This window comes from Pongo pygmaeus, chromosome 3 (assembly GCF_028885625.2).
Source record: "Pongo pygmaeus isolate AG05252 chromosome 3, NHGRI_mPonPyg2-v2.0_pri, whole genome shotgun sequence".
In the NCBI taxonomy this organism is placed as follows: Eukaryota; Metazoa; Chordata; class Mammalia; order Primates; family Hominidae; genus Pongo; species Pongo pygmaeus.
The window spans coordinates 79,971,794-79,999,214 of record NC_072376.2 but is presented as its reverse complement, the minus strand read 5'-3'; the positions used below and the strand labels follow the sequence as shown (position 1 = coordinate 79,999,214).

Sequence of the window (27,421 nt, the reverse complement as noted above, 5' to 3'; positions counted from 1 at the left end):
GCTATGTTTTCTTTTAGATTAACTCTGGAGAAGAAATCTTTCAGAAGACTTTTAAAGAAATGAGGCCTTTTCCCCCCTTCCTGATGTATATATTATTGTCAGTCTTTGGTGAAATAAATGGAATACTACAAATACTTCTTCTTCTTTTTTTTTTTTACATTGTATTTTAAAGGATCAAAAAGAAAAAGTGATCGAATGGAATCTACTGATACCAAACGACAAAAGCCTTCTGTCCATTCAAGACAACTGGTTTCTAAGCCACTGAGCTCATCTGTTAGCAATAACAAAAGAATAGTTAGTACAAAAGGAAAGTCAGTCACAGAGTATAAAAATGAGGAATATCAAAGATCTGAAAGAAACAAGCGTCTAGATGCTGATCGGAAAATTCGTCTATCAAGTAGTGCCTCCAGAGAACCTTATAAGAATCAACCTGAAAAAACCTGTGTCCGGAAAAGGGATCCTGAAAGGAGGGCCAAATCTCCTACGCCAGATGGTTCTGAGGTAGTAAATATTATTGCAGATATAAAACAGAAAGCCATTCTTTTTGAGGCTTTAGAACTGTTTATTCACCCTGACCTTGTCTTTTGTATGACTGCTGATTCCCTTTTTCTTTAAACATCAGAGAATTGGGCTTGAAGTGGATAGACGTGCAAGCCGATCCAGCCAGTCTTCTAAGGAAGAAGTGAACTCTGAAGAATATGGCTCTGACCATGAGACTGGCAGCAGTGGTTCTTCTGATGAGCAAGGCAACAACACTGAGAATGAGGAGGAAGGAGTGGAAGAAGATGTGGAGGAAGATGAAGAAGTAGAAGAAGATGCAGAAGAAGATGAAGAGGTGGATGAAGATGGAGAGGAGGAGGAGGAAGAGGAGGAGGAGGAGGAAGAAGAGGAGGAGGAGGAGGAAGAAGAAGAATATGAACAGGATGAGAGAGACCAGAAAGAGGAGGGAAATGATTATGACACTCGAAGTGAGGCCAGTGACTCTGGTTCTGAATCTGTTTCCTTCACAGATGGGTCTGTCAGATCTGGTTCAGGCACAGATGGATCAGGTACTACTTTTTATATGTAAAAGTTTGTCTTAAGAAAAGCTTGATAGGTTTCAGTCTTGAAAATGTTTAAATTATAAAATTGTTGAGGAGATGGGGGATATTAATAGGATTGTCTTGTGATCCTTTATATGCTTTTGAATGTTATAAATACATTTGAATAATCTTGGATAAGATTTGCATATTTTAGTAAAGGCATTTCCTAGCTACAGATTGGTTGTGTTGTAAATGAACACAAATCCATTTGATTCTGTATAAGGAAATGTATTTCAGATTTCTGTAAATTCTTAGATTTTCATACCAGTCAGCAGTTTATTTAAACACTGATGTACTTGAAGTATATTCATAGGAAACCTGTCCACTGGGTATTACAGTATTTCCTTGGTAAAATACCCCTAGATTTCCATCATATGGCTTCAGAATCAAAACAGATTATTTCTTTTTTATCTCTGGGAGCACAGACTTTTCTTCTAATTTTGTGTCTGTCAGTTGACTGGCTGAGACAGGGTCGACAAGAGGGCTGGGGTGTAAGGTATAAGATGGAGACGAAGACTATAAATAAAATTCTTGTGGAAAAATCAGGTAAGAGCCATCTTCAGTCATTTCTTCAATGCTATATATATCCTGCCTCTCTATACCTATGAGACAAAAATGTATGACTATTACGTAGTTGGAGGCACTAGGCTTAGGGGAACCTTTCTTGGGGGAGGGGTACAGCAAGGAGAGGTCAGGGTACTTACAGAGCACTGTATGATGATTATAATCTCATGACTGTCTTATGTAAAGATGCTACCAGATTGCTACATAAGCAAAATGTACTAAACATAAGAAAATTCCTGTTTTTTGGAAATACATTTACAGTTTATTATAGAATTTAATAATATATAATAGTACGTTGTTTTATATATATAGTATAGAAAAGTACTTCAGTTGCAAATCACTAGAAAATAACTGGCCATCTGCTCTACTTATACTCTATGCAGATAGTATATATCTATACTATGTATATTATACTACATATTTATACTATATTGATAGTATATATCTGTACTATATACAGTATAGGTAGAGCAGATGGCCAGTTATTTTCTAGTGATTGACAACTGAAGTGCTTTCAACCTTTTGTTCACTAGAATTCTAGCTTTGGGAGTTAAGATAGGCTTTTCAAGGGAGGTAGAGTTAAACGGAATAGATGAGTAGTTGGATTTGTTGTAAAAACGTGTGAAATCTTTATGCTTCTTCCATCATGCCTTTTGCAAACTGATAGGATATATGTTTTATAATTTAAGATAAGAAATAGTTCATTAGCAGTATGTGTTGAATGTTCATTTATTGTGGAGAATGTGTGAAACCACTCCTGTGGGTAGGGAACATTTTGTTGTAGGAATCTTCTTTTTGGTATCTCTGTTATTTCTTAGACTTTAATGTTTGTATTGTTTACATTAAACAAAGAGAACTTACTTACATGGGTAGGACCAGAAATTGCATTTGTAACAGGCTCCTAGATGATACCATAGTAAGGTAACTTGATTGATACACTTTGTTTTTGTGGAGAAGACATTTCAAATTAAATGGTAACTGTAGTTTTATAATAAATCTTGATATCAAAACTCTGTTACTAGACTAGGTTTATTCTAAAAGAGATACCTGAAAGTTTTATTTTCCTTATTTTAGGAAAATCTCTTGTGGAACATGCTTTAGGTACTGTATTAATATGCAGGAAATTATTTTTTTATACAATAGTTTATGAAAGAGTAATGGGGTGGTTTTGGAACTTCTTGATTAGGAGACGTCAGTTTTTAAATAAAAGTGATCACATTTGAGTTTCTGTGTCATGAATTTTCTAGATTCCAGTTCATTTTACCTTATTCTCAGAATTTTTGGTAACTTTATAAAAGCAACAGGTTGATTGATAACGGTTTATTTATTAGATGATTTTCATTGTTCTTTTGACCTAAGAGTAATAGTTGGAGGAGAGGGCCATAAACTTAAGAGCACTGGGAGTTATTCATACAAAAATGATGAAAATTCCTTGGAGATTTCTCATGCTAATGCTAGGTTTAGCATTATATAAAAACAATTGAGTAGGATCTTCTGCTTCTGTTATTTTTCCTGCATTATCTCAGATCTTTTTAGTAATTTTTTAATTAATTGTTTTTGTCTTTATATAAAGAGGGTCTTGCTATGTTGCCCAGGCTGGTCTCGAACTCCTGAGGTCAAGTGATCCGCCTGCCTCGACCTCCCAAAGTGCTGGGATTATAGGCACAAGCAACTGCACCAGGCCCTTTTTAGTACTTTGGACCATAAAATAATTCTTTTTTAACAGCAACAAGAGATAAATTACACTCAGTCGGATCCATTCATAATGCTTAGACTACTGAAAGAAATATCCATCGAGGAAAAATTAGAAGAAACATGTCAGAACTTTTGAAAGAAATAATGAAAAAAGCCCCAAAACTAGTTAAACCTGTAATCACCTTTCAAAAATAGTTATAAAACATCCTTTCTACTTGCTCAAGCCAGAGGACCTGCCCTTGAGTCTAGGTTCTGCCATCCAGGAACTGTGGGACCCTAGTCTAGTTGCCTAACCGCCTGTCTAATCCAAGGTTTCTTCATCTGTAATGAGAATATCTTGTGAACTTATTATGAGAATTAAAGGAGATAAGTAGTTAAAGCTTTTTAAATAGCTGTCATTATATAGTAGGTTATTGTATACATGATCACTGATTATTCTTTTTCAGCTTTCCATTGTTTGTATAAAAATAAGTATATGCATTTTTTTCTTCATATTCCCTTATCTCTAAGCTGAAAAGTAAAAGGAGCTTATCATGGTAAAATTAAGATAAAAATAAACAGATAGGAGAGCTGAATTCCATTTCAAGTCCTCATGTATATGCTTACAAAGCTCCAAATTAAGCATGGGACTGGTTCTTACATGACAGGTAATCCAAACCTTTTCTATTTACTTAAGATTTTCAGCTCTTACAGAAATACCCAGGCTACCATTAAAATTGTAGGGATAAATTTTAAATTGAATTTGAAAATAAGAGCAGTAATCCAGGGAGGAAATGGCTAAGGAGAATGAAATAGAAGACACAAACAAGCAATGGCAACCAGAAGGGAATCACTAATTATGGTATATATATTTTTCCAGTTGTAGAGCTTTGGGTTCAGGGGTTCATCAGATCTCTTAAGATAGAATCAGAGTTGTAATTGTGATGAAGAATGGTAGTGGAGTTTAAAAAAAATAAGGACTTAAGACAGTGTTACCTGGTGCGTAGAAAGGACACAGTTTTGAAAGAAAATGTTTTTGCTTTGCAAATTTCCCCCCCGCTTGGAAAACTGTATTGAAGGCCACCTATATATGGCAATTAAGGCCCTGACTTTGTAGTTATTTCGTGTGTTTTTGTTTGATTGAAACTGATGAGAGAAACAAGATGCCTGTACTTTTTAAACAGTATTTTTAAAATAAAACATTATTCTGAGGAAATTGAGGGATCAGGAGAGAGGAGCACAGACTAATACAAGGGCTATGCGAAAACTAGACATGTAATGATACATTCCTGTTTGATTACTTCTCTTCGTTTCTATATTGTGATTTAAAAAAAAACTCTTGTTCTTTTTAGATGAGAAAAAGAAGGAAAGGAAGAGAGCTAGAGGCATATCTCCAATTGTTTTTGATAGAAGTGGAAGCTCTGCATCAGAGTCATATGCAGGTATTCTCATTTTGTGATCATATCTGACTTGATTCTAATGTAATCTGCTTTAGAAAGCGTGTGGAGGCTGTAGTTTAGTGTGAACTTGTTGATGTCCATTAGTACTGATTTTTGGCATGTTCAATGTAATAATTCTAGAGAAAACTAAGCTTTTTCTTATTATTTTAATCCTGTTCTGTTACTGCTTAAGTGGAATTTTCACTTTTTTTTTCTTGGAAGATGATGATTCAGTGACTAGTTTTCTGAGTGGGAAACTGTTCAAATATACATACTTTAAAAAAAATCCAAACAACCCAAAAAGCAAAACACTCGTACACATTGAGAAGTTTTTTTTGTGTGTGTGGGTGCGCCAGGAAGAATAATTTGTCTTGAATGAGAATTTTATGTGACAAGACTGTAGAAATTTTGTCTTATCTCTATTAAAGCTCAATCTGAACAAATGTACTTTGGCTAAATACAGGTTCAGAAAAGAAGCATGAGAAATTATCATCTTCCGTTCGTGCTGTCCGAAAAGGTATCATTTAAATTTGAAATTGTTTTCATTGCATGCTGCATAGTCATTATTTTGCCTTATTGGTTCTCCATTAATAGCTGCTTTTAATGTAGTAATGTTCCGATATATTACATGAAGCAAAAAGTAATATCTTACATAGAAAGCTCTGTGTCTGCTTCTTACTGCATATCTTTTAGAATAATACCAAACATTACAGGATATTTTAGTTTTTGGACAAAATGGGTTGGGTGTGTGTGTGTGTGTGTGTGTGTGTATGTGTTATGTATAGATGTGTGTGTGTATATATGTATGTATATAATGGTCTGTTATTCTTGAATCTGAGTAAGAAAATCTATAAAACTTGGTAACCATTTTCATACTTAAATATGGATTTGATATATCGGAACATCACTAGGTTAGGTTTACTTTCTTGCAATATGCTGGTTGTCTTTTCTTAGCTTTGCTTTATTACATGTGGCTTAGCCTTCCAGGTTGAATGGGTGATTGTTGCGTTTTAAAAGTTTAGCTGGGTTGTGGAGGGCTAATTTCAGTTAGTACAGTTTTGACCCCTTTGTGTGATAATGGCCTGTGGTTAATCGATTTGGGTTTCTTTTTTTCAGATCAAACCAGTAAACTCAAATATGTGCTTCAAGATGCAAGATTTTTCCTCATAAAGAGTAACAACCATGAGAATGTGTCTCTTGCCAAAGCTAAGGTATTAGCATCAGTTCTGTTGAAACTATCCTAATATTAACATTTTTAAATGGGAAAATAGACTTGTATTATATCAAGTAGCATAGGTATTATGATTTTCATTACGGCTTTAAAGATCTACATTCCAGTTGCCACTTAGGATCTGGTTGTAGTCAGTTAGTCAGCCTACTTGTAATTTGAGTTTTCTTTTTTTTTTTTTTTTAAGATGATTTTAGGGGTCAGAATGTTAAATGTCGAAGGCTATACAGTTTAACTTTTTGCTGTAAAAGATCCTGTTTTGTTGATTTTTGTTTCTGTACTTCCTCAGTGGCTCATTTATTGTGCTAACACTTCTAAAAGTACCGTAGTTAACCAATTTTTGTTTTATGTTGATGCTTGATTTACACTTTGAGGTTCTTTTGAAATCATTCTTTTATGGAGAGTTTTATTTTTTAGAATTAAGATCATTGGGATTTAGAAGAAAAAGAATTAGCTTAAAGACCCACTCCAGACTTTGCAAAAAAGATATGCATAGTTGCTGTAGGATGTTGTAAGGTAATAATTTTCTTTTTATGTTTGGCTACAAAAATACATTTTTGTGTTACACTAGCTGTTACAATGTTTTGCTATTCTTGGTTTAAACTGAGTAACTGTACAGTTTCAACTGATTTTCAGAAACTTAAAACTAAAGTTAGACATTTCTCTAACGATATTTCTGTCAATATTCTATATTTCTAACTTAAGGACTACCCCTAAAACTTTACAAACAGAAGGAAACAGTACACCAACTAGCCTTATTCTGTTCTCTAGCTTAAGTGGATTTAGGCAGAAGTACACTTGGCCCTCGGTATCCACAGGGTTCCTCATCTTTCGATTTAACTAACTGGATTGAAATATTAGGGGAAAAAGGAATGAGAAATAATAAAACAGAAAATACAAACTTAAACACAGTATAACAACTATTCACATAGCATTTACATTGTATTAGGTATAAGTATTCTAGAGGTGATTTAAAGTATATGGGAGTATATGCATAGGTTATAGGCAAATACTATGTCATTTTATATAAAGGACTTGAGCATCCTCAGATTTTGGTATCTGCATGGGTCCTGGAACCAGTCCCCAATGGAGACTGAGGAACAACTGTAAGCACTTAGTTTGAATGACATGTCATTTGTGTGAGCAGATTGGTGTGAGCTGAATGATAGCATCTGCCTTATTATTCCATTTCTTTTTATCTGTTATGAATGAAGAATTGGTTAAAATGCTTTAGAAATTAACAAATATCTTCCAGCTGTAGGTAAAACGTAGGCCTCTTCAGTCAAACTATTGATACATAAAAATTTGAACTTAAAAACTGCTTTAAAAAACGAACTTAAATAGAAAAATGCTAGATTCTTGACTAATAATTTTAAATTATTTGATTAGGCACAGTTTTGCAAGAAGACAAACTTCTAAGTTGCGATTCACCTTCAAACAGGATGTATTTACCACAGTAAATGGTTGTAATATTAAAATAATTGTAGTGATTGCTTTTACTATATAGAATTCTAGTCCCTTAGATTTGAACCTCATCTCCATCTATTTACTAGTTGCTTTAATGGTTTTGTAAAATTGGTAATTGTCTCATTTTTTCCCTTAGGTTTTTATAAATTATTACTACGTTATTCTGACAGCTGATAAATAAAACCTTTCTTCATTATAGCTTACTTAAATTGAAAGCACACCAAAATATGATGATTTTTTTTTTTTTTTTTTGCAAACATAACTGGAAACACAAAAGAGTTGTAGATAATTTCACTTTGTGGTCTGTATGTTATTTATATAGGGTGTATGGTCCACGCTCCCTGTGAATGAGAAGAAATTAAATCTTGCATTTAGATCTGCAAGGAGTGTTATCTTAATATTTTCTGTCAGAGAGAGTGGAAAATTTCAAGGTAAGAATAAAAATAATTTGGACATATAAAAACATTAATTATATTCGCATCTACATATTATATTATGGTATGATTCTCTTAGGGTTTGCAAGACTTTCTTCAGAATCACATCACGGAGGATCTCCTATACACTGGGTGCTTCCAGCAGGAATGAGTGCTAAAATGCTGGGAGGTGTCTTTAAAATTGACTGGATTTGCAGGTAAATTATACACTTCAGTATAGATAACTGAAGTTTTGAATATGCTACCAGTTTAGAATAATGTGTTAAAGTAAAAAAGTCATCGTATACTTATCTTACCTTGTTCAGTAACTATCTTTATCTAATGTGGGACACAACAAAGGCGTATTAAGTCTAAAGTTACATGTATTTGATTTGTTTTGTATGTTAGTAATAAAGCAGTAAATGAATTGGACAGTTGCTTGAAATGTTGTCTGGCATATCTGTATAATTTTAGTGATTTAACCTGTCACTTAAGTTATTGAGGAATGGGAAATAAGTACTCTGACTTGGCTAACAATTTCAGAGGTAACTAGTTGAGTCGTGGACAGTATTTTTTAAGGAGGTTAGCAAATGATGTTTAGTTGCCATTGTGATCTTCTGAAACTGAGTTAAGATTTAACTATATTTATTAGAAAAATAATCAGACTTACTTTGAACACTGAGTTGTCACTGTTTTTAGGTTCTTACTGCATACTGAAGTATTGTACACAAGAAGCTCATTATTTAAGTGATCTTTACGTGGCATACACAAATGTATTACCTATAAAATTAATTTTAGTTAAAAAGTGTCTGAAAGGAGATGGTTACTTTGTGAGTTTTAAGTTGTTTTTGGGTATTAGATCTTGATGAGCCCGAAGGAGTCGGATGAAAAAGAAGAAAAATGCTATGCATATGATGGAAAGCAGCCTAAGCCAAGAAGAGCATGGAAATAAACTATGGGGTTGCGGGGTTGGCGGGGTCAGTGGGAGGGCATATGGATGTGTGAGTGGGATAGGGAGCTACCTTTTTTTATGAAGGAGATGGTTAGGAAAAGAGAAGAACAGAGGGCAAAGATGGATAAGAATGAATGAATGTGAGTCAGCCTAAATGTTTATTGTAGGATAGTGAGGAGCTGTGAAGATAAGGGGGAATGATATATTACAAATAGCATACAGTCACTTACTGCGTAGTGACATATCCATCAAGAAAGAATCTTGTCCCATAAGACTGTAGGACTCGTAAGAGATACCTATAATACCATATTTTACTATACCTTTTCTATGTTTAGATACACAAGTATTTTCCATTGTGTTACAGTTACCTACACTATTCAATACAGTAACATGCTGTGCAGATTTGTAGGCTAGGATAAATAGATCATACCATACATGCTAGGTATGTAGTAGGCTATACCATTTAGGTTTGTGTAAGTACATTCTGTGATGTTCACACAATGAAATCATCTGATGAGTGTATCCCTGTCATTAAGTGACACATAACTGTATTAGGTTGATAATAGCGTAGCAAAAAGCTATGTGCAGAAAAAATACTCATCCCATTATTACTTTCTGTGGGGAAGAGTTGGAAATATCTAAATTCTTTGAAATAGAAAATTAGTTAAATTATAGTTTGTCTCTTAAATATATGTGGAAGTAATTGTGCACATATCAACATGGAAAGGTATAACAAATGAAAAAATACATAATTATGGTATTGGAATGCAGTGTTAGGTGGTGAGACTGTTAGTGCTATCTCCCACCTCCTCTCTGTTGCCCCCAGGGGTTTTAAAATATAATTTAAAACTATAATTTAGTTTTTTTGCAATCAAAATTATAATTAAGTTATAATTAAAGTTGAAAATCTGGTGACAATTTATAGGAAAGGGAGTGATTGTTTTTATTTTGTGTATGTGACTGCTCTGTAAAGGCCAGAGGAAACATTGTAATGTTGTAACATATTTGCAGGTGTTGCTTTCTTGGGAATAGGAGAGAAAATAATTGCCCATTTTTATGTGGGTTGCAGCAAATTTTGTTTGAAATGTTATTTGTTCTGTTAACCTTCATTTTTACATTACTGATAAGGAAATTTATTTCTTAATTTTAAGATGAATTTAATTTTTCATGGATTATTCATTCTTCATATTCCTCTTCATTGACTTATTGACTATTCTACTAATTTGTTTGAAATGTATCAAGCAACCGAAGAGGTAGACAGACTCAATTTGTCTATCCTACTAACGTGAGGTGTAAAATTGTGGGCAGTAAAGTGCTTTTATTATTTTAAAGTAAGTTTATGGGTTTACCTAGAAATAGTATTTTTACATAATAAAACTATAGTTTTAATGTTTTAATACTCAAGTTCTATTCAAGAGTAATTTTATAATACTTTACAGTTCTGGAGGGCTTGTGATATTTCTAACATTGATATTTCCTTAAATAAGTCACTTGAACTCTCTTGAGTTTAAATTCTCTCTATATAGTGAGAATTACATTTGAGTCTCAGAAAATTTAAATTTAATAAATAGAAATGCTCAGGACTTTGCCATCAATAACAGTAACTGCTGTTAATTTTTTTTCTTTTTCAGATATAATAATTATTAGATTTCTATTTAAGGACCCTTTGGATATAATAATAACTAGACTTAAGCTTTTTTAGGTGTGATCCCTGGATCACTTATATCAGTAGCATCTGACTGTTAAAATGCAGAATCTTGACCCACCTCAAACCTGTGAAATTCTTGATGGTTCAGGTAGTTGGTAGGCACATAGAAGACTGGGACCAGATAAGTGTCATGTTTTAGCTGATAAAGAGAGGGAGGCATAAAAAGTGACTTATTAAGGTTGCCACCTGTAATTAGCTCAAAATAAGGCATAGTCTATTAAATATTATTCATCCAGAGTTACATTTACTGACTAGATGTTATATTCCTTTCATGTCCATTCCAAATAACCCATTTCTGTTTTCATTTAGAGTCTCTCCATTTTTCTTTTCTTTTCTTTTTTTTTTTTTTTTTTTTTTTTTGGAGACTGAGTTTCGCTCTTGTTGCCCAGGCTGGAGTGCAATGGCATGATCTTGGCTCAGCACAATTTCCGCCTCCCGGGTTCAAGCGATTCTTCTGCCTCAGCCTCCCTAGTAGCTGGGATTACAGGCATGTGCCACCACGCCCGTCTAATTTTGTATTTTTAGTAGAGATGGGGTTTCTCCATGTTGGTTAGGCTGGTCTCGAACTCCGACCTCAGGTGATCCACCCGCCTCAGCCTCCCAAAGTGTTGGGATTACAGGCATGAGCCACTGCGCCCGGCCTCCATTTTTCTTTTTAACTTTAATCAACAAACCACTGTCCAGCATATAAAAGTCTCTGCATGGCTGGGCGCAGTGGTTCATGCCTGTAATCCCAGCACTTTGGGAGGCTGAGGTGGGTGGATCACTTGAGGCTAGGAGTTCGAGACTAGCATAGCCAACATGGTTGGCTATGTTAGAGATGTAGAGAAACTCCATCTCTACTAAAAATGCAAAAATTAGGCAGATGTGGTGGCGCATGCCTGTAGTCCCAGCTACTTGGGAGGCAGAGGCATGAGAATCCCTTGAACTCAGGAGGCAGAGGTTGCAGCAAGCCGAGATTATGCAGCTACACTCCAGCCTGGGCAACAGAGTGAGACCGTGTCTCAAAACAAAACAAAAAACTGTGCACAGTTTTACATTTTTTTGTTAAATTTGCCCTATTTGCAGAACCACTTAGGTCAGAGAGTCCCTTACATGTTCTCAAAGAACTCACAGTAAAGATAAGTTGTATCTGTATGCTTCATAACATAGCTGCTCAGAAGGTAACTGTTAGGCTGCTTTTTCTATGATTGTGATCTGAGAAGAAAGGATAAAATAAGGATGATACATGGATCACAGACCCTGCAATTTCTCTTAATTTATTCTGAGCCCTGTTTTGCCTCAGGCTTCACAGTTTTCTGTGATGTTCTGGCTGAGATTAACTGTGTTGAAACAGTGAACAGATGTCTCTTGAATCTAGTTGGAACCAGTGCCACCAAAGAATCTCAACCCCAAATGATACATCTAGCTTGGCCTATGCTTTTACTTCTACTTGGATCATGGGTATTTAATTGCTGATATTTAAATAACAGTGATAATCCCATTAACTTATAACCTTATATTTTGGTGGCTGTAGGTTTTCATTTATTCCTTTCCTATAACTGTTTTAAACTGGCAATTAGAAGAAAAATTTAAATTATTGAACAGAATACGAAGAAAACTAGATCTCTGCCTCTGGATATTCAAGCTTTGATGTGGACTTGTTCTAGTCTTTCTACTTCTGACAGCCTGAAAAGGGGGAAAAAAATTCAGTATTTTTGACTCATTCTTGATGGGTGAAGTAAGGTGTATATTAGAAAAAGAAACCAAGCTTTTAAGTGATACTTAGTGGATATTTTCATTACTCACTGACCACTCTTCATGTATATATATCACCACCATCACAGAATATACCACCTTGTTAATTTAACTCTAAAATACTTCTATTTCCCTGGAAAATGTCAAAGTTTTTCCTGAGGTTTAAAACAAGTTATATAAGATCTGAGCATTCAGGCCAGGTGTGGTGGCTCACACCTGTAATCCTAGCATTTTGGGAGGCTGTGGTGGGAGGATTGCTTGAGCCCATTTATTCACAACCAGCTAAGGCAAAATAGTGAGATCCAATCTCTAAAAAATTAAATTTAAAAAAAGGATTCACTTTCAAGAAAATTCATGCAAGGTTATGTGGCATTTTCACTGGGCAAAGTTACTTATGTTTTCCCTTTTCCATTATGCCCGTGTTCTAGCCCTTCTCTTTGTTTCAAATGTATCCCTGCCTTAGTTCTCTACATAAGGCTCTACCTGGGTTTTCTTTCAAGCTTAACTCATGTACCACTTCTTTCATGAAGCATTTTGTGATTATTTTTCTTTCTTTCAAAATAGATATGACCACTCCTCTTAAAAACAAAAAAAAAATCTTCTGTATAGTGCACATAGTACCCATTGTCTTTGAAAATTATGTGTGCTTGTTTATTTTTCTTCAATGGCTATGGAAGAAAGGTTAGGGATGCAAACTCTTATCTTTCTCGTCTTTGTATGTCCTTTGGCTGAACAGTTTCATTTGTATTGTAAGTACAGTGAATAGTTCTTTAAAGTATTTTTTTTTTTTTTGGCATTATTTGTTTTATGCACAGGCAGATAAAACCTTATCAAATACTGTTAATTTACAATTATTTCTTGGCAGCTAACAATTGTTGATTATGTGTCATCTTTGTATTCATGTGACATTGTGCTAGGTTGACAAAGAACTATAAAAATACAGGATATCTTTTTAAGTTTGGTGAGACCATTTTGTCCTATGGCTCAGAGATCTTAAAACCAGGTTTTTGGTATTTAAATTGTATAGATACTGCCCTTGAGTTTCAGTAAAGGGCATAATTAATATAAATATATGCATTTATAAATAAATTATCTTGCACAACTCAAGCCATTCTATGCGTAGCGAAGAATATTGCCATATTGAATGAGGAAGTACACTTGAACAGGGAAAGCAGCCTCCAACTGAGAATAAGGGACACTTCTATTTTCATTTGGTTTTAACAGCTGGGTTAAGGTCCAGCTTCTTTTTAGTCAGTTTTAAGTTTTTTGAGTTCATAGAAGAAAGGGATATGCTAAATATTTTCTGTATCATTTCATTTGCAAACTGCGTAAAACAACTATAAAGTAGATGGTGATATTCTTGTTTATCAAAGGAATAGATTCAGCCTCAGAGAAGAGAGCAAGCTGGGGTTTAAGCCCCAAGTTACCTTGGTTCTCAAGCCCTTGCCCTTAAGCTCTTTTTAGAAAACTGGAGAATATGGAAAAAGTCTCTGAAGAGGCTTTCTGTAGGGAAGTAACCACTGTAAGTGATTTTTAAAATTTTATTCACATTTAAGTCACAATTAATACAGGAATTCACTACTAAAAGTAGTATAAGGTCCTTAAAGGATTCTGCAGAAGAATGTAATTGATATTACTTTGTATTTAGGCGTGAATTACCCTTCACTAAGTCGGCTCATCTCACCAATCCTTGGAATGAACATAAACCAGTAAAGATAGGACGTGATGGACAGGTTTGTGGCCTTAATTGATTCTTTAAAAAAACACATTTAATCAACCCTTTTAGAGATCTTTATTGATGTATTTGTTTTAACCATTTCTGATGAAAGAGACCATGTGAGATTTTGAAAAAATAGTCTTATCTGAAGTTTATCATAACTGTGATTGAGACTAAAAAGACATCCATTAATGTTGAAATATAGGCAGCTTTATATGATGCTTTCATTTGATATAATTGAAGGAAATATTTCTAAAGAGAATTTGCCAGATTTAAATTTTTTTGACTATATTATCAATGTTTAACAGATTCTTCAGTTTCTGTAATACATTTTAGAATTGCCATTTAGTATATGTGCTAAAGTTTTCTGAGTAGAAAGCAGCTTTCTGAAAAGATTAAATATGTGTACTCAGGTTTTCAAGTCTACAAATGGAATTGAAAATGTGGAGTAATTGAAAATTAACCAAAACCTTTGACTCTTGTAACTCTCACATGTAATTCTGAACCAGAAGTTTTGTTTTATTTTTTAATTTTAATTTTTTTGGAGACCAGGTTATCAGAGTGGCTAATTTTTGTATTTTTGTCGAGACAGGGTTTCACCATTTTGCAAGGCTGGTCTCAAACTCCTGGCCTCAAGCAGTCCGCCTGCCTGGGGCTTCCAAAGTGCTGGAATTACAGGCATGAGCCACTATGCCTGGCCATGCAAAAGTAGTATGACATTTTATTGCTCATGAGTAAAAATGTTTTCACTTTTTCAATTACATATAGCTGAAAATGATTTAATTTTAAAGAGCCCATAGATTGGTCTGCCTTTGTGGTAAATCTAATGTATTTCAATACACTTAGTAGATCATAATTTTCAAAGTTGTTGGTACACACACTAACATGAATTTTTTTTTCCATCGTATTAAATGACCTTGTCCTGATATTTTTGTATTTTGCACAAAGAAGTAGTCCCGTTTCAGAGGATGGTTGTCACAGAATTTTAAGCAACTGCATTTGTGTATTTAACTTCAGAGATTCTACACTTTTAGTTTTTACCCTTTATATAAATACACAAAACACTTTTGAAATGTTTTATAAATCTGGAAGTCTTATTGGAATCCCATATGATCATCAGCCTTGGGAAGAAAGCTTACAAGTCAGTTTTTGTTCTGGTACATCAGGAAAATGCAAGTCTGTTGAAAGGGTCTGTTTTTGTTTTATAAATTGCTACTTTCCTATTCTAGGAAATTGAACTTGAATGTGGAACCCAGCTTTGTCTTCTGTTTCCCCCCGATGAAAGTATTGACTTGTATCAGGTCATTCATAAAATGCGTCACAAGAGAAGAATGCATTCTCAGCCCAGATCACGAGGACGTCCATCCCGTCGAGAACCAGTCCGGGATGTGGGAAGGTTAGAAACGTTCTTTGGACTGATAATAGGCACATGTATCAGAATAACATGATGGAGGAATATGATTCGTCAAAAGTTTGTCCTGCGGTAAAGAAGAAAGAGAAAATCCTCAAATCAAGCTGCATGGACTAGTTTGTGGCTTCATTGAGGATTTCACATGGTCACCTTGGTCTCAGTCATTTTTCAAGAGGAAAATGGGGATCTTTCCTTATGCAGAAAAAAGTATAACCAGTGATAACCAGTTTAGATTAGATAATACTCTGATAATACAATGTATACAATTGAAATGAGGTAGGCATTCGTTGCTAAGAACAGGCTAGAAAGGAGGAAGAGGAGGAAGTCTTTATTTGCAAAAATTGTTAATACTTTTTAAAAAGCCTTTTCTTTCAGGTATGTCTCTGGATAAGCCTTATCAGATATGGGACTTTTATAAAGGATCACTAATATTTTTTCAGAAGATGACGCCTCATTTAGAGGATAAAATATTTTAAGTTATTTTGATATTCAAGAGGAGCATTATTGGGACTGTTTCAGATTTTATCACCGTGATGTGTTAACCCTATTGCCAAATATTCTCTAACATGTACCCAGTGAATTCACACATCTTGCTGAGCTTCTGAAAACAATAGGTTCTTTCCAAAGGGGATCAAGTGGCCCTGGGAGACCCGGCAACAAACCAAAAAGAAGGGCTGTTGCTGTGTCTGTTTACAACTTTTCCAGATGCTGGCAGTACCTGTGGACTTAAAGTGTTTTTTAGAGGATCGCCATGGTTATTGATCACTACTTTATGAACTAAACAGCATTTTCCAGAAAAAGGGGGTTTAACTTGTTACAGAATTGGAGAAGTCTTTGCAAAGGACTGATTTAAGCCCTTCTACCCAACACCTTCCCCTGTGTAGATTTGCATACAGCTAAATCTAAAATATTCTGCTAAAGACTATTGGATGTATGGTTGATGGGATGAAACCTTTGGTTAAATTTCCTTTTGGTGGAGACATCCTGTGGTAGGTACAGATAATCCAACAAGAGTCCCCATTTCTTTGAGCTTAAAAAGGACACTGTCGAGTAGGTAGGAGGAAACCTGGCAGAGCCCCTTATTTTTGGCCTAAAAGGACTGAGCACCAAGATGTCTTTTGAAGTTTTAAGCTAAGAGGTTTCCAGTGCAATACAATATATACAAGTGAAGTTTTTACCTCAGTTTTGCAATGGACTGCAAACTATACTTATTACACCACTACACCTTCTCTCAAGCCTGCCAGGGCCTCCATTTATGTATGTGGCTTACAGCTTAAAGTCAGTAGTTGGACTACTATATGAACTGTTACTATCATGTTTTATACCGGTCGTAAATGCACTCCCCAAACTACAGGAAAGCGGTATGTTTATTTTTTAAACCAGCTTTTAATTTTCTTAGTATTATTTATTGTAGATGCAACTGTTTTTATTCTGTTGGGGGGCTTGGGATTATTGCACTTAACTTTGCAGTTTGAGTGAACTGTGTTGAAAAAGTTAATGAAAGCAGTTGGTACTCAGACAAATAGCTGAAAACTAGTGAATGCTAGGTTGTTATCAAGTTTTTATTTGACATTAAGGGTAAAAAGATACATTTATTTTCTAAATATTTTGGACTTTTTTTGTTTAACTCTTTATTAGCTGCTAAGTAAATTGAAGTGTATTTAATGATGTGTTAAGTTAACCCGATTTATGGAAGACAGTAAAGAACAGCCCTCCGTAGTCAGTACAATTTCACCTTCTAAAGAATATATTTTGAATTAGTTTTATGAACTCTGTTAAAATTCTGACCCATTACTTGCCAATTTATAAAAGCCTATTTTATTTCAAGGCATTGTCTCTGGAAAAAAAATTCCCTTAATTCTTAAATGTCATTAAATGTAGAAAGAAAAACTAAATGTTATTAAGGATTATTAAGAAGTTAGTTTTTTAGCTATTAAGATTTTAAAAACTTTTCCTGTAAAAAAGTTGCTTTTAATAAGTATCAAATTTTCTGTATGATCATGTAAAATTCATAATTTTGTGCAAAGCAGAGGAAAAATAAATTCTTAATTTTGTTTAGACTTAACCTAAAATGACATTTATAAGTTTTAAATATGCAGATTTTAGAGTTACATATTGTACAATGATGATAGGTTTTTCTAATTTTTATTTTTCATCTGAATGGAGACTTTATTTGGGAAAGTGTTTTAATTGTTAAAACTGGTATTTAGTTTGAGAATGACTTTGTTTACTTTTGTTTAGACTAAAATGTGACTTACATGTTTTGATTGGACTAGTCTGCAATTTTCTCATCATAGCATGAGATGGCAGAGAATATCCACTTCCAGCAGTACATTTAAGGTTTGGTTTATAGGAATTAATTTGAGAATCAAAATGTAGGAATTTTAAAATAATTTGCTCACTAAAAAAATTAAGATGTTAAAGTAAATAATGGGTTATTCTTTGTACTTACCTCTGTCAGAAACTCTTGCTTTACTCTTTGTTCTCCCAGCAGTTTTTGGTTTAATTTCTAATGTGTCTAATTTATGTAGGCGTCGACCAGAAGATTATGATATTCATAACAGCAGAAAGAAACCAAGGATTGACTATCCCCCTGAGTTTCACCAGAGACCAGGTTAATATTTTATAATCCTGCAGATATTTGATTTCAAATTATTGGAAAAAAATAAAAAAATTAAAAACAACCCTCACAATCCTGCAGTTTTAAAAGTGAAAAAAATTCAGGACCTGACTACTTAAATCTTGAGAAATTTTAGTAGTTCTCATTAGTGTAATTCTTCCCTTAACTTTGTTAAGGTTGTCTAGTCTATTCCAGTGTAACTCATCATACCCTATGAATTACCTGAAATTGCTAATTTTGCAAAAATAGAAACTTATCTGCACATGTGTTTAAGATTAAATGTAGTTATGAAAAGCAATAACCTTATATTCTATCAGGCTTTTTGTTCCCTATGGTAGTTAGTGTTTCATGTGATATATATACATACAATGCTATTTTTTTTTTTTAAATAAAAATCTTTATGTCTTTGGAGAGGAATGGGAAATACTCGGTATGTAATCTAAATGTAGCTTTTCAATTAGTCTATCCCTTACTGGAATTTAAGAGAGCAAACTATATTCAAGAAGGGATATCATGTATTTGAACAGAGTCAGTGATACACTTGTGAAACTTAGACAGTTAGGAGATCGATGTTAGTGATCATTATAGTACTATTATGTAACAAGTGGCTTGATTAGCCTCATTCTTCCAAAATAGGTTGTCCTGTTGTAGAAAGTGAAAATAGTTTTTCCCCAGTAACATGACCACTCAAATGTTTTTACATTTTAATTTGTTCGGTCCTTACTAAAAGAAGCAGGGGAAAGAATATTTTTCTAATCACCATCGATTTTTCATTTTCAGTGTATACATCTTCATTTTTGCAACTTTTGCAATTTTTTTCCCTCCCCCTTAAGTTTACATTTTAAAAAGCTTATCTGTGGTTTACTTGGTAAGACCTACATATACCCAAGGTGGAAAGTAAACATTTGTTTTAAGGAAGTCCTGTCATAGTGTGCTCAAGGTAGTTCCTCTGCCCTTACCTTCTCTGTGATGCAGAATGAAGAAATTTTCTGATTAGCAAGGTTTGGACTGTGAACGTAGAAGATACATATCTGAAAGCTTCTCTAGCAGTTTACAATTCTATGATATCATTAGTTATTTTCTAGATTATCATGTAATCTGAGAAGAAAATTTGAAAATGGGATAATACAGTAGTAGCATCACTTAAAGTACATATTTCATGGAAAGAATTGAAACGAGTGGTAAGGAAGGTTTAATTATAATGCCAGAAAAGAAAAATATAAATTTGATTTACTAAAATGCTTGATGTTTGAACAGGGTATTTAAAGGATCCACGATACCAGGAAGTGGACAGGTAAGTCGGGTTCACTCTTGCCTAGTTTTGAATTACATTCTTGGAACTAGTTTATGAATTACCTGAATTTAGTTTCACAAATCTTATTCCCAACAGACGATTTTCAGGAGTTCGCCGAGATGTGTTTTTAAATGGGGTAAGCATTTCATTTTATCTATTTAATGTGGATAAAATCAGGCTCTGATTTATTTTGCAGTTCTGTGATAATTTTTAATTATATTGACATTATCATCTTTTATTTTAGTCCTACAATGATTATGTGAGGGAATTTCATAACATGGGACCACCACCACCTTGGCAAGGAATGGTTTGTATTATTCTATTTTTATAAGTTACATAACTTAATTTGCAGTTCTAGTATTTCAGGTGCTTACTCAGAATATGATTGTTACAGTTACTCATTAAAGAGACTTAAACTGGCCAGGCGCCGTGGCTCACGCCTGCAATCCCAGCACTTTGGGAGGCTGAGGCGGGTAGATCACCTGAGGTGAAGAGTTCGAGACCAGCCTGGCCAACACGGTGAAACCTTGTCTCTACTAAAAATACAAAAAACATTAGCTGGGCGTGGTGGCGCGCGCCTGTAGTTCCAGCTACTCAGGGAGGCCGAGGCAGGAGAATTGCTTCAACCCAGGAGGCAGAGGTTGCAGTGAGCCGAGATTGCGTCACTGCATTCCAGCCTGGGCAACAGAGAGAGACTGCATCTAAAAAAGACTTAAAATACAGATTTTTGATGATAAATAATTGTATGCTGTCTTTCAAACTAAAGACTAAAAGCTCATTTGTGTGTTAATAGTACAGGCTTGAGAACTGTAATATTGTATTATGGTAGTGATTAGTAGTGCAAAGTCCGCTTGGGTTCAGATATATTTCTTTTTCTTCCCAACTCTGTGACCTTGGGTTAATTTCTTAATACAACTCTTAGTTTTCCTCATCTGTAAAATTCCATGGGCATTCATTGATTCTTTGTCTTATCAAATATAATATTTAGTACTTACTCTGTGCAAGGCACTGTGCTTGTTCTGATTATGTCGTGGTGAATGAAATTGACATCATGACTGTCCTGGTATAGCTTAAAATTTAATGTTGTAGTGTCATTTTCATTGTCAAGAAGATAAATTTACAAAGTATATGTTAAGTTTAGCATAGTGCCTGATCTAATACTCACTAAATTTTCTGTGTAAAGTAAGATTAATTAAACCCTGATTATTCCTGCTTTTTAATTATTTCCTTTAAGAAAACTGAAATGTCTTAGAGTATATTTTAAGATATTGAAGATAGCTGAAGCATTAATTTTCAAGAAATAAGAACCTGGAAGTTGAAGTAGTTTCTACTGTTTTCTTAAATTTTAATTTATCTCTTTATTTTAAATGCTATATGTTATATGGCCTCTTCATCTGACTTTTGTTTCACTTTTAAGGTATACAGTTTTATACTATTATATGCAGATGATTATGAGACTTTTCCCCTTTAAATTCTAGGAAATTTTAAAAATTTAAGTAATATATGATCTTGATAGTAACTATGAAAGTAATCTTTAATTTACCCTTTATTCATTTTTTAATGGCATTTAAAAGTTAATTTGCTCCTGGACTCTTTTTGAGAGAGACAGGGTCTCTCATTCGGTCTCCCGGGCTGGAATGCAGTGGTGCGATCATAGCTCTCTGCAGTCTTGAACTCCTGGGCACAAGTGGTCCTGCTGCCTCAGCTTCCTGAGTAGGTGGGACTACAGGCACATGCCACTGTGCCTGGCTAATTTTTTTATAGAGACAGGGTCTCTGTTACCCAAGCTGGTCTCCAATTCCTGGCTTAAGGGATTCTTTTCCCTCAGCCTCCCAAAGCATTGAGATATGGGCGTGAGCCACCACACCAGGCCTGTTGATGTTTTTAAGAACAGATACATACAAAGTGGTTAACCAGTTTACCAACTGCAGAACTAGGATGCCTGTTGCCGTATGCCTGCTTCACCACTTTAACAGTAGTGTGACTATAAGCAGGTTACTTAACTCCTTGTTGCCTCAGTTTTCCCTTTTGTAAACTGGGAACAATAGTATCTATCTCATAAGGTTGCTGTGAGAATTAAATGAGACAGTAAAGTGCTTAGAACAATGCCTGGCTCACAGTAAGCACTATGTAAGTGTTTGCTATTTCTATTGGTATTTATATGATAGGAGTAGAAAAGCATAAACATGTTAAATCTTAGAAGATGTGTAATTTTCAACAAACAAAAAGCATATTTTGAAACACCTTAATGCCATCAAAGTAAATGTCTAGTACAGATTCACTTGTTTGGGATTGGTGTTTTGGATGAAGGGTTCTAAGAATGGCTTGTTTACAAGGGTGTTGGTAGATTCTTAATGGAAATGGTTTTCCTTTTTTAGCCCCCTTACCCAGGAATGGAACAACCTCCACACCATCCTTACTATCAGCACCACGCTCCACCTCCTCAAGCTCATCCCCCTTACTCAGGACATCATCCAGTACCACATGAAGCAAGATACAGAGATAAACGAGTAGTAAGTGCACAAGGAGGCAAAGGTGTGAGGGAACTACTTAGAATTCTGTAGGTAACTTAAATATGGGGAGACCAGAGTATGAGGATTGGCGGACCATTGCATATTCTTACTGCAGACTGTTTTGGAATAATTCTCAGTTTGTTTTTATTAAAAATGCCTGATTATGCCCCTTTGGATTATATAGATAGAATATATTTCTTTTACTGATCAAATCACAAACTGCTTAAGGCAAACGCCTACAAATAGAACTCCTTTTAGGTAGTACCTAGGCTATGTTCTTTCCATATTGAGATCTTAATTATGCTATGTAATTAATATTGTTAATAGGTATTTCTGAACTTGTTATGTATTCTTATTCAATTTTTGTAGGATAGATGGTGTATATTAAGTTAGCTGATAAGCTGTAATCTCATTTAGTCATTTGTTTTTATTCTACCAAATGTTAAAGCTAGTAACTGATAAATTGTTTTACCTTTGGTTATTGTGATGTTAGCAAAGAATAACCAGATGTTATGATATGTAGCAGATATGTCCTTTATTCATTGATTCTGTTAATAATTCGATAAGATTGATGTGAAAGCTTTTTTTGATGGCTTCAAAACAGGACCAATGAAAAAAAGACTCTAGTTCTAGTTTGAGTTTTCTGGGTTTTTAACTAGTGGGGCTGAGTTTATTAAATGCTTCCCCCGCCAATAGTACTTTTATTTTAAAAAGCAGAATTGTCTTCTGGCAGGTGCTGGAAGCATAATTAATATGCATATAAGTTTGATAGCCTTAGAAAAGGTAGTTTTGTTGTTAAACTAAGTAGGATATGCAAGTTAGAATTTTTTTCCACTCCCTACTTAGGATGATGAGTTTGTATGGGGCCAAATAAACATCTTTTTATTTTCCCACTTAAGATGAAGAGTGGGCCTATTTGTGAGAATCAGAGCAGCTTTCTAGCCTATCTTTGAGACATTTTTTGTGTGTTGTCAGTAATTTCCTTATCCTCATAAAGGTAGTAATTTTCTCTAAATCAAATCATGACTTTTAACATTCTGTAAAATAATTTGAGAGTACTAGTTAACTAATTCACAAACTTTAAATTAGTAGTTTATTTTCAGTTAAGCACACAAGAAAGAAATATACAGTCTATCTATAATGAAATCTTAGTTGACTAGATGGGTTGTGGTGTCTTAAAAATTCCCATAACTGATCACATGGCTTTTAAAATAGAAAGTCTAAGATTTTTTTGTTTTCCTCAACTATATCCTTTTTAACAAGTTCTATTTTATGGATCTTTATGTAGTGATTTTTTGGTTAGTATACATATTCTCTGCTTATGTAATCACATATATAAAAGGTAATGTGGGACTGTGTTTTCAAATCTTATTTCAGCTGAGTTTTGAGAAAAGACCAGAATCAGTAAGGTAAGCTGAGAACTAAGAGTAGAAATTTAAACTAGAGCAGGGGCCAAGTTTAGGAGCAGCCACAACTTTTCTTGCACATCAACTTAGTTGTAACAATTTAGTTTGAAAGAAAATCTGGAACATAATACTCTCAGTTTGTAAAATTGAAGTTGGTAGAATTGGAGGAAAAATGTAGAGCTAGCCTGTGCTAGAAAAACATTGATGACATTTAGCATAATTGGCAGTATATATGGATAATAGTTGAAGGTCATCACTAGTTAATATCTTTGGCCTAAATCTTATTGAAGGAATCAGGTGGAAAAGTCATTAAAGTTAAGTGGAAAACTGCATAAAGAGATTTGAATAATCTGTTGTAGGTGTCTAATGAGACATCATCCTTTTTCTAAACCATGTCAGCATATTACCTTCTGTGAATTAATTTATTATTGCATTTCTTTGGATTGTTCTCTCCGCCGATTATAATATAGAGACTTTTTTCTTTTTTTATATTTTAAAATTGTTTATATAAATTTTATTTTTTTTTCAAATCAGGGATCCACTTACACTATTTGCCTTTTTGACATACCTAACACATTTCTTTCCTTTTCTAGCATGATTATGATATGAGGGTGGATGATTTCCTTCGTCGGACACAAGCTGTTGTCAGTGGCCGGAGAAGTAGACCCCGTGAAAGAGATCGGGAACGAGAGCGAGACCGCCCTAGAGATAACAGACGAGACAGAGAGCGAGATAGAGGACGTGATAGAGAAAGAGAAAGAGAGCGATTATGTGATCGAGACAGAGACCGAGGGGAGAGAGGTCGATATAGAAGATAATGGGCTTTTGGAAGCACTGATTGTTTAAAGATACAAAAAATCTCGTATTTTTTTTTTGTGTGTGTTTACAAGTAGTAAATTTATTTTCAGCTGTCTGCCTATAAAGTTCATTGTGTAGAAGGATTTATTATGACCCCCTTTGTTCCAAGCATGCAGTATCATAAGAACTGGAAAAACTCAAATCCGCCAAAAATCCACAGCTGACAGTTGAATTGACACTTTTATTGGGGCAGAATGGAACAGTCCACGAATGTAGATATTGATTCTTTCTCCATAAATGTTCTTATAGTGTGTTCATCCTAGAGTTATTTTTTTGTTTGTTTTTTTCCTTTTTGGATCTTGATTGATAACTGCCATGATATTTTGCTTTGATGTGTTTCTACATGTAGTTGCACACGGTTCAGTAAAAATAATGCTGCTATCGAGTATGCAAATATTGAAGTATGATGGTTTGACTGTATGGCAGTGTTGTAGCAGCCTCTTGTTTTTTTCCCCATTGCCTCTTTTTTTAAAAAACTTATAAAGTCACTTTTTATTTTTCCTCAGTCTTCAATGACAAGAGCAATATTAAGAAGACATTGCTATCTAATTTTTAATCTTTTTAAATGAAAAATTCCTATGTTCAGTAGCGTGGTTGATGCTATTGTTTAGCCTTCCCCTCCAAATTGTATACATTGGCTTGGAATGTTCACAACTTGCGTGCGTGGCAGCGGAAGACGATTCCCATATTCTACATTGCTACTGTTTTGTATAAAATAAATTGGTAAAGATTGACGGTTATCTTTTGTATCTTTTTCTTATCCAGTTGCAGGTTTGTTTTATTATGCAATAATGGACATAAAAGAATGCTTTTTGTTCAGGAATTTTAGGAACCCCGTTTGCTTTTTTTGAGGCACATTTTAGCAGAAATGATTGACCTAGGCCTGTTGTATTAAAAGCTTACTTCTATTTCTAACATAAGATACACAGAGTTATGTTAATAATTTGGTTAAGTATTTATACACCTGATAACATTTTTGAGTCTACTCTGATCACAGAATCGTTTATTTAGGTTTTCTATTTGTTGTTTTAGTCTTCTGTAAGTGAATGACTTTGTACATGCTTTCTACTTTACTTCATAAATGGACTTTTAACTCTCTTGTATTAGTTCTGTATTTTAAGTTAACTGTCCAGCTCTCCCAGTGGTAACCAGCTATAACATAGAAATAGAGCCGCTCAAGAAAACAGTTTATGAAATAATTTTTTTGAATTTTAATTTTCTTGAGTTACACCTGGAGTTTTGGCCTTTGGAATTTGGCCTTTATAAACATTAGGAATATTTGAATATTTGACTGATTTTTTTATAGTATCAAACTTACAGTTGTACTGTGTACCAGATCACACAGTACAGTTTTACATTTAATCTGTATTGTCCTGAAAAGAAGAACACAGGCACTTTGCTCTTAAAGGATATAATAAACTATAGTTTTAGTGCATTCATATTCATACCAGCATGTAGTATCTTTCCCTGCATTCACCGTAGTTTTATTTACAATGACAAAACTAAAGCCTAAGGATTTGTTTTAAATCTGCATTGTGGTAGAGAGGAAAAAATACTTTTAAGGAAACCTGGGTTCTAGTTTTGTCATTGTCTTTAATTAAACCGGTTAGTGATATATGGTAAGTCACTTCATTGGCATTTTGTTTGTATTCATCGGTAAGCTAGACAAGATGATAGCTGCAGTTTTTTAAGAATTTCTGTAACCATTACACAAAACTGGTAGGTAATATTAAAGGTATTTTCCTGAAATAATAGTAATAAATACTGAGCACTTTGTATGTAATAGAGACATTGTGCTTTTATATACAGACTCATTTAAATGGGCTGAGAGAGGCTAGTAAACTTGCCCAAGATTAGAAAGGTAGTAATTGATGGGCCAAGATTTTACCCATGTTTTTATTTGGTGTTTCTAAACCACCTCATCACTTTTGAAAAAATAGTATATAAATTAATAAATGTTTTGGAGATGGAGGCTGGAGGGCAGTGTGGCATGATCTCGGCTCACTGCAACCTCCGCCTCCCAGGTTCAAGCAGTTCTGCCTCAGCCTCCCAAATGGCTGGGACTACAGGCGCCCACCACCACACCCGGCTAATTTTTGTAATTTTGGTAGAGATGGGGTTCCACCATGTTGGCCAGGTTGGTCTCAAACTCGACCTCAAGTGACCCACCCGCCTCAGCCTCCTAAAGTGTTGGGATTACAGACGTGAGCCACTGCACCTGGCCTGAGGTTTTTAAACATTAACATTTCCTTCAGGCTTAAGCAAATTGAGACACATTTTCCTAGACAGTTTTGTAAATTATTTTGTACTATGAGGTCAATAGGATTGTAGCCTCTCAGGGCTGTGATCTTGACAGAATAAAAGCAACTGCGTATTTCCGTTAAAAATTCAAGGAACTCTGAATGCTTTTTGAAAATATCATTCAGATATTTCATTCATTTCCTCCAGTGTTACTAGGGCATTCTTCTGTATCCTCAATGACAGCTTTTCTCAAACTTTAATGTGAAAACAAATCACATGGGGATCTTATTAAAATTCAAATCTGACTCTAGGTCTGAGTTGGAACCCATGACTTCATTTCCAGCAAACTCTCAAATGTTTATACTGTTGTTTCTTTGAAACACATTTTGAGTAGGTAATGTTGATGCTTCTGGTTTCTTAAAAGACATAGTTCTATGGCCATCGTGGGGGAATAGTTAGAATTCAACGTCCTTTGGACTTATACTTGATCATAATCTTAATTATAGGAGGGTCATTTTACAGTTGTATTTTCTATTTTCATAAAATCAAGGTTTATAGCCAATATTCTCTTTGATTCCTAAGAGAAAGCATGAATTGGAGTAGATTCTAAGAGTTCAGATATTGTGGCCAATTTTTCTCTGTTAGCTGTCTCAGTAACTCACCATTGATTTTGCATACCATAGGTTCTTATTAAGAATTCACATTCACTAACAGACTGCAACCTACCAGAAAACTCTTGAACTGTATGCAAACTTTAAAAATAGTGATAAATGAAAGTAAATTTTTTGAAAAACAAGAATACTTATGCTTAAAATTTTACAGGTTTACTTCATTAAAAGTCCTTAAACATTCATACCTCTCTAAGTTCACATAACTTAGTATCCAAACATATAAAGCATCCATTATCCAAATGACAGAAATGGTGGATTTTACAGGTTTACTTCATTAAAAGTCCTTAAACATTCATACCTCTCTAAGTTCACATAACTTAGTATCCAAACATATAAAGCATCCATTATCCAAATGACAGAAATGGTGGTGAGTACGTGTGTGTGTGTGTGTGTGTGTGTGTGTAATCAAGAAAGACAAACATATGA

The 27,421-nt window shown here is 34.4% G+C and overlaps 1 protein-coding gene across 4 annotated transcripts in view; it reads left to right on the top strand.

The window, feature by feature from the left end:
• The window catches only part of YTHDC1 (YTH N6-methyladenosine RNA binding protein C1), a 36,945-nt gene extending 12,122 nt beyond the window's left edge, over positions 1-24,823 (top strand). The window contains exons 3-17 of one of the 4 annotated variants that reach the window (XM_063663710.1): positions 173-501; positions 623-1,049; positions 4,673-4,762; positions 5,223-5,276; positions 5,876-5,970; positions 7,777-7,885; positions 7,968-8,085; positions 13,913-13,997; positions 15,211-15,377; positions 17,924-18,006; positions 19,270-19,306; positions 19,403-19,442; positions 19,551-19,613; positions 21,685-21,819; positions 23,819-24,823. In XM_063663710.1, the coding sequence (XP_063519780.1) occupies positions 173-501; positions 623-1,049; positions 4,673-4,762; positions 5,223-5,276; positions 5,876-5,970; positions 7,777-7,885; positions 7,968-8,085; positions 13,913-13,997; positions 15,211-15,377; positions 17,924-18,006; positions 19,270-19,306; positions 19,403-19,442; positions 19,551-19,613; positions 21,685-21,819; positions 23,819-24,043 (2,057 nt within the window). In that variant the 3' untranslated portion in view covers positions 24,044-24,823. Of the gene's footprint in view, positions 1-172; positions 502-622; positions 1,050-4,672; positions 4,763-5,222; positions 5,277-5,875; positions 5,971-7,776; positions 7,886-7,967; positions 8,086-13,912; positions 13,998-15,210; positions 15,378-17,923; positions 18,007-19,269; positions 19,307-19,378; positions 19,443-19,550; positions 19,614-21,684; positions 21,820-23,818 lie in introns of all 4 variants that reach the window. The other 3 variants (XM_063663709.1, XM_063663712.1, XM_063663711.1) reach the window with 3 other exon arrangements.
• The last annotated feature ends 2,598 nt before the right edge of the window (positions 24,824-27,421 follow it).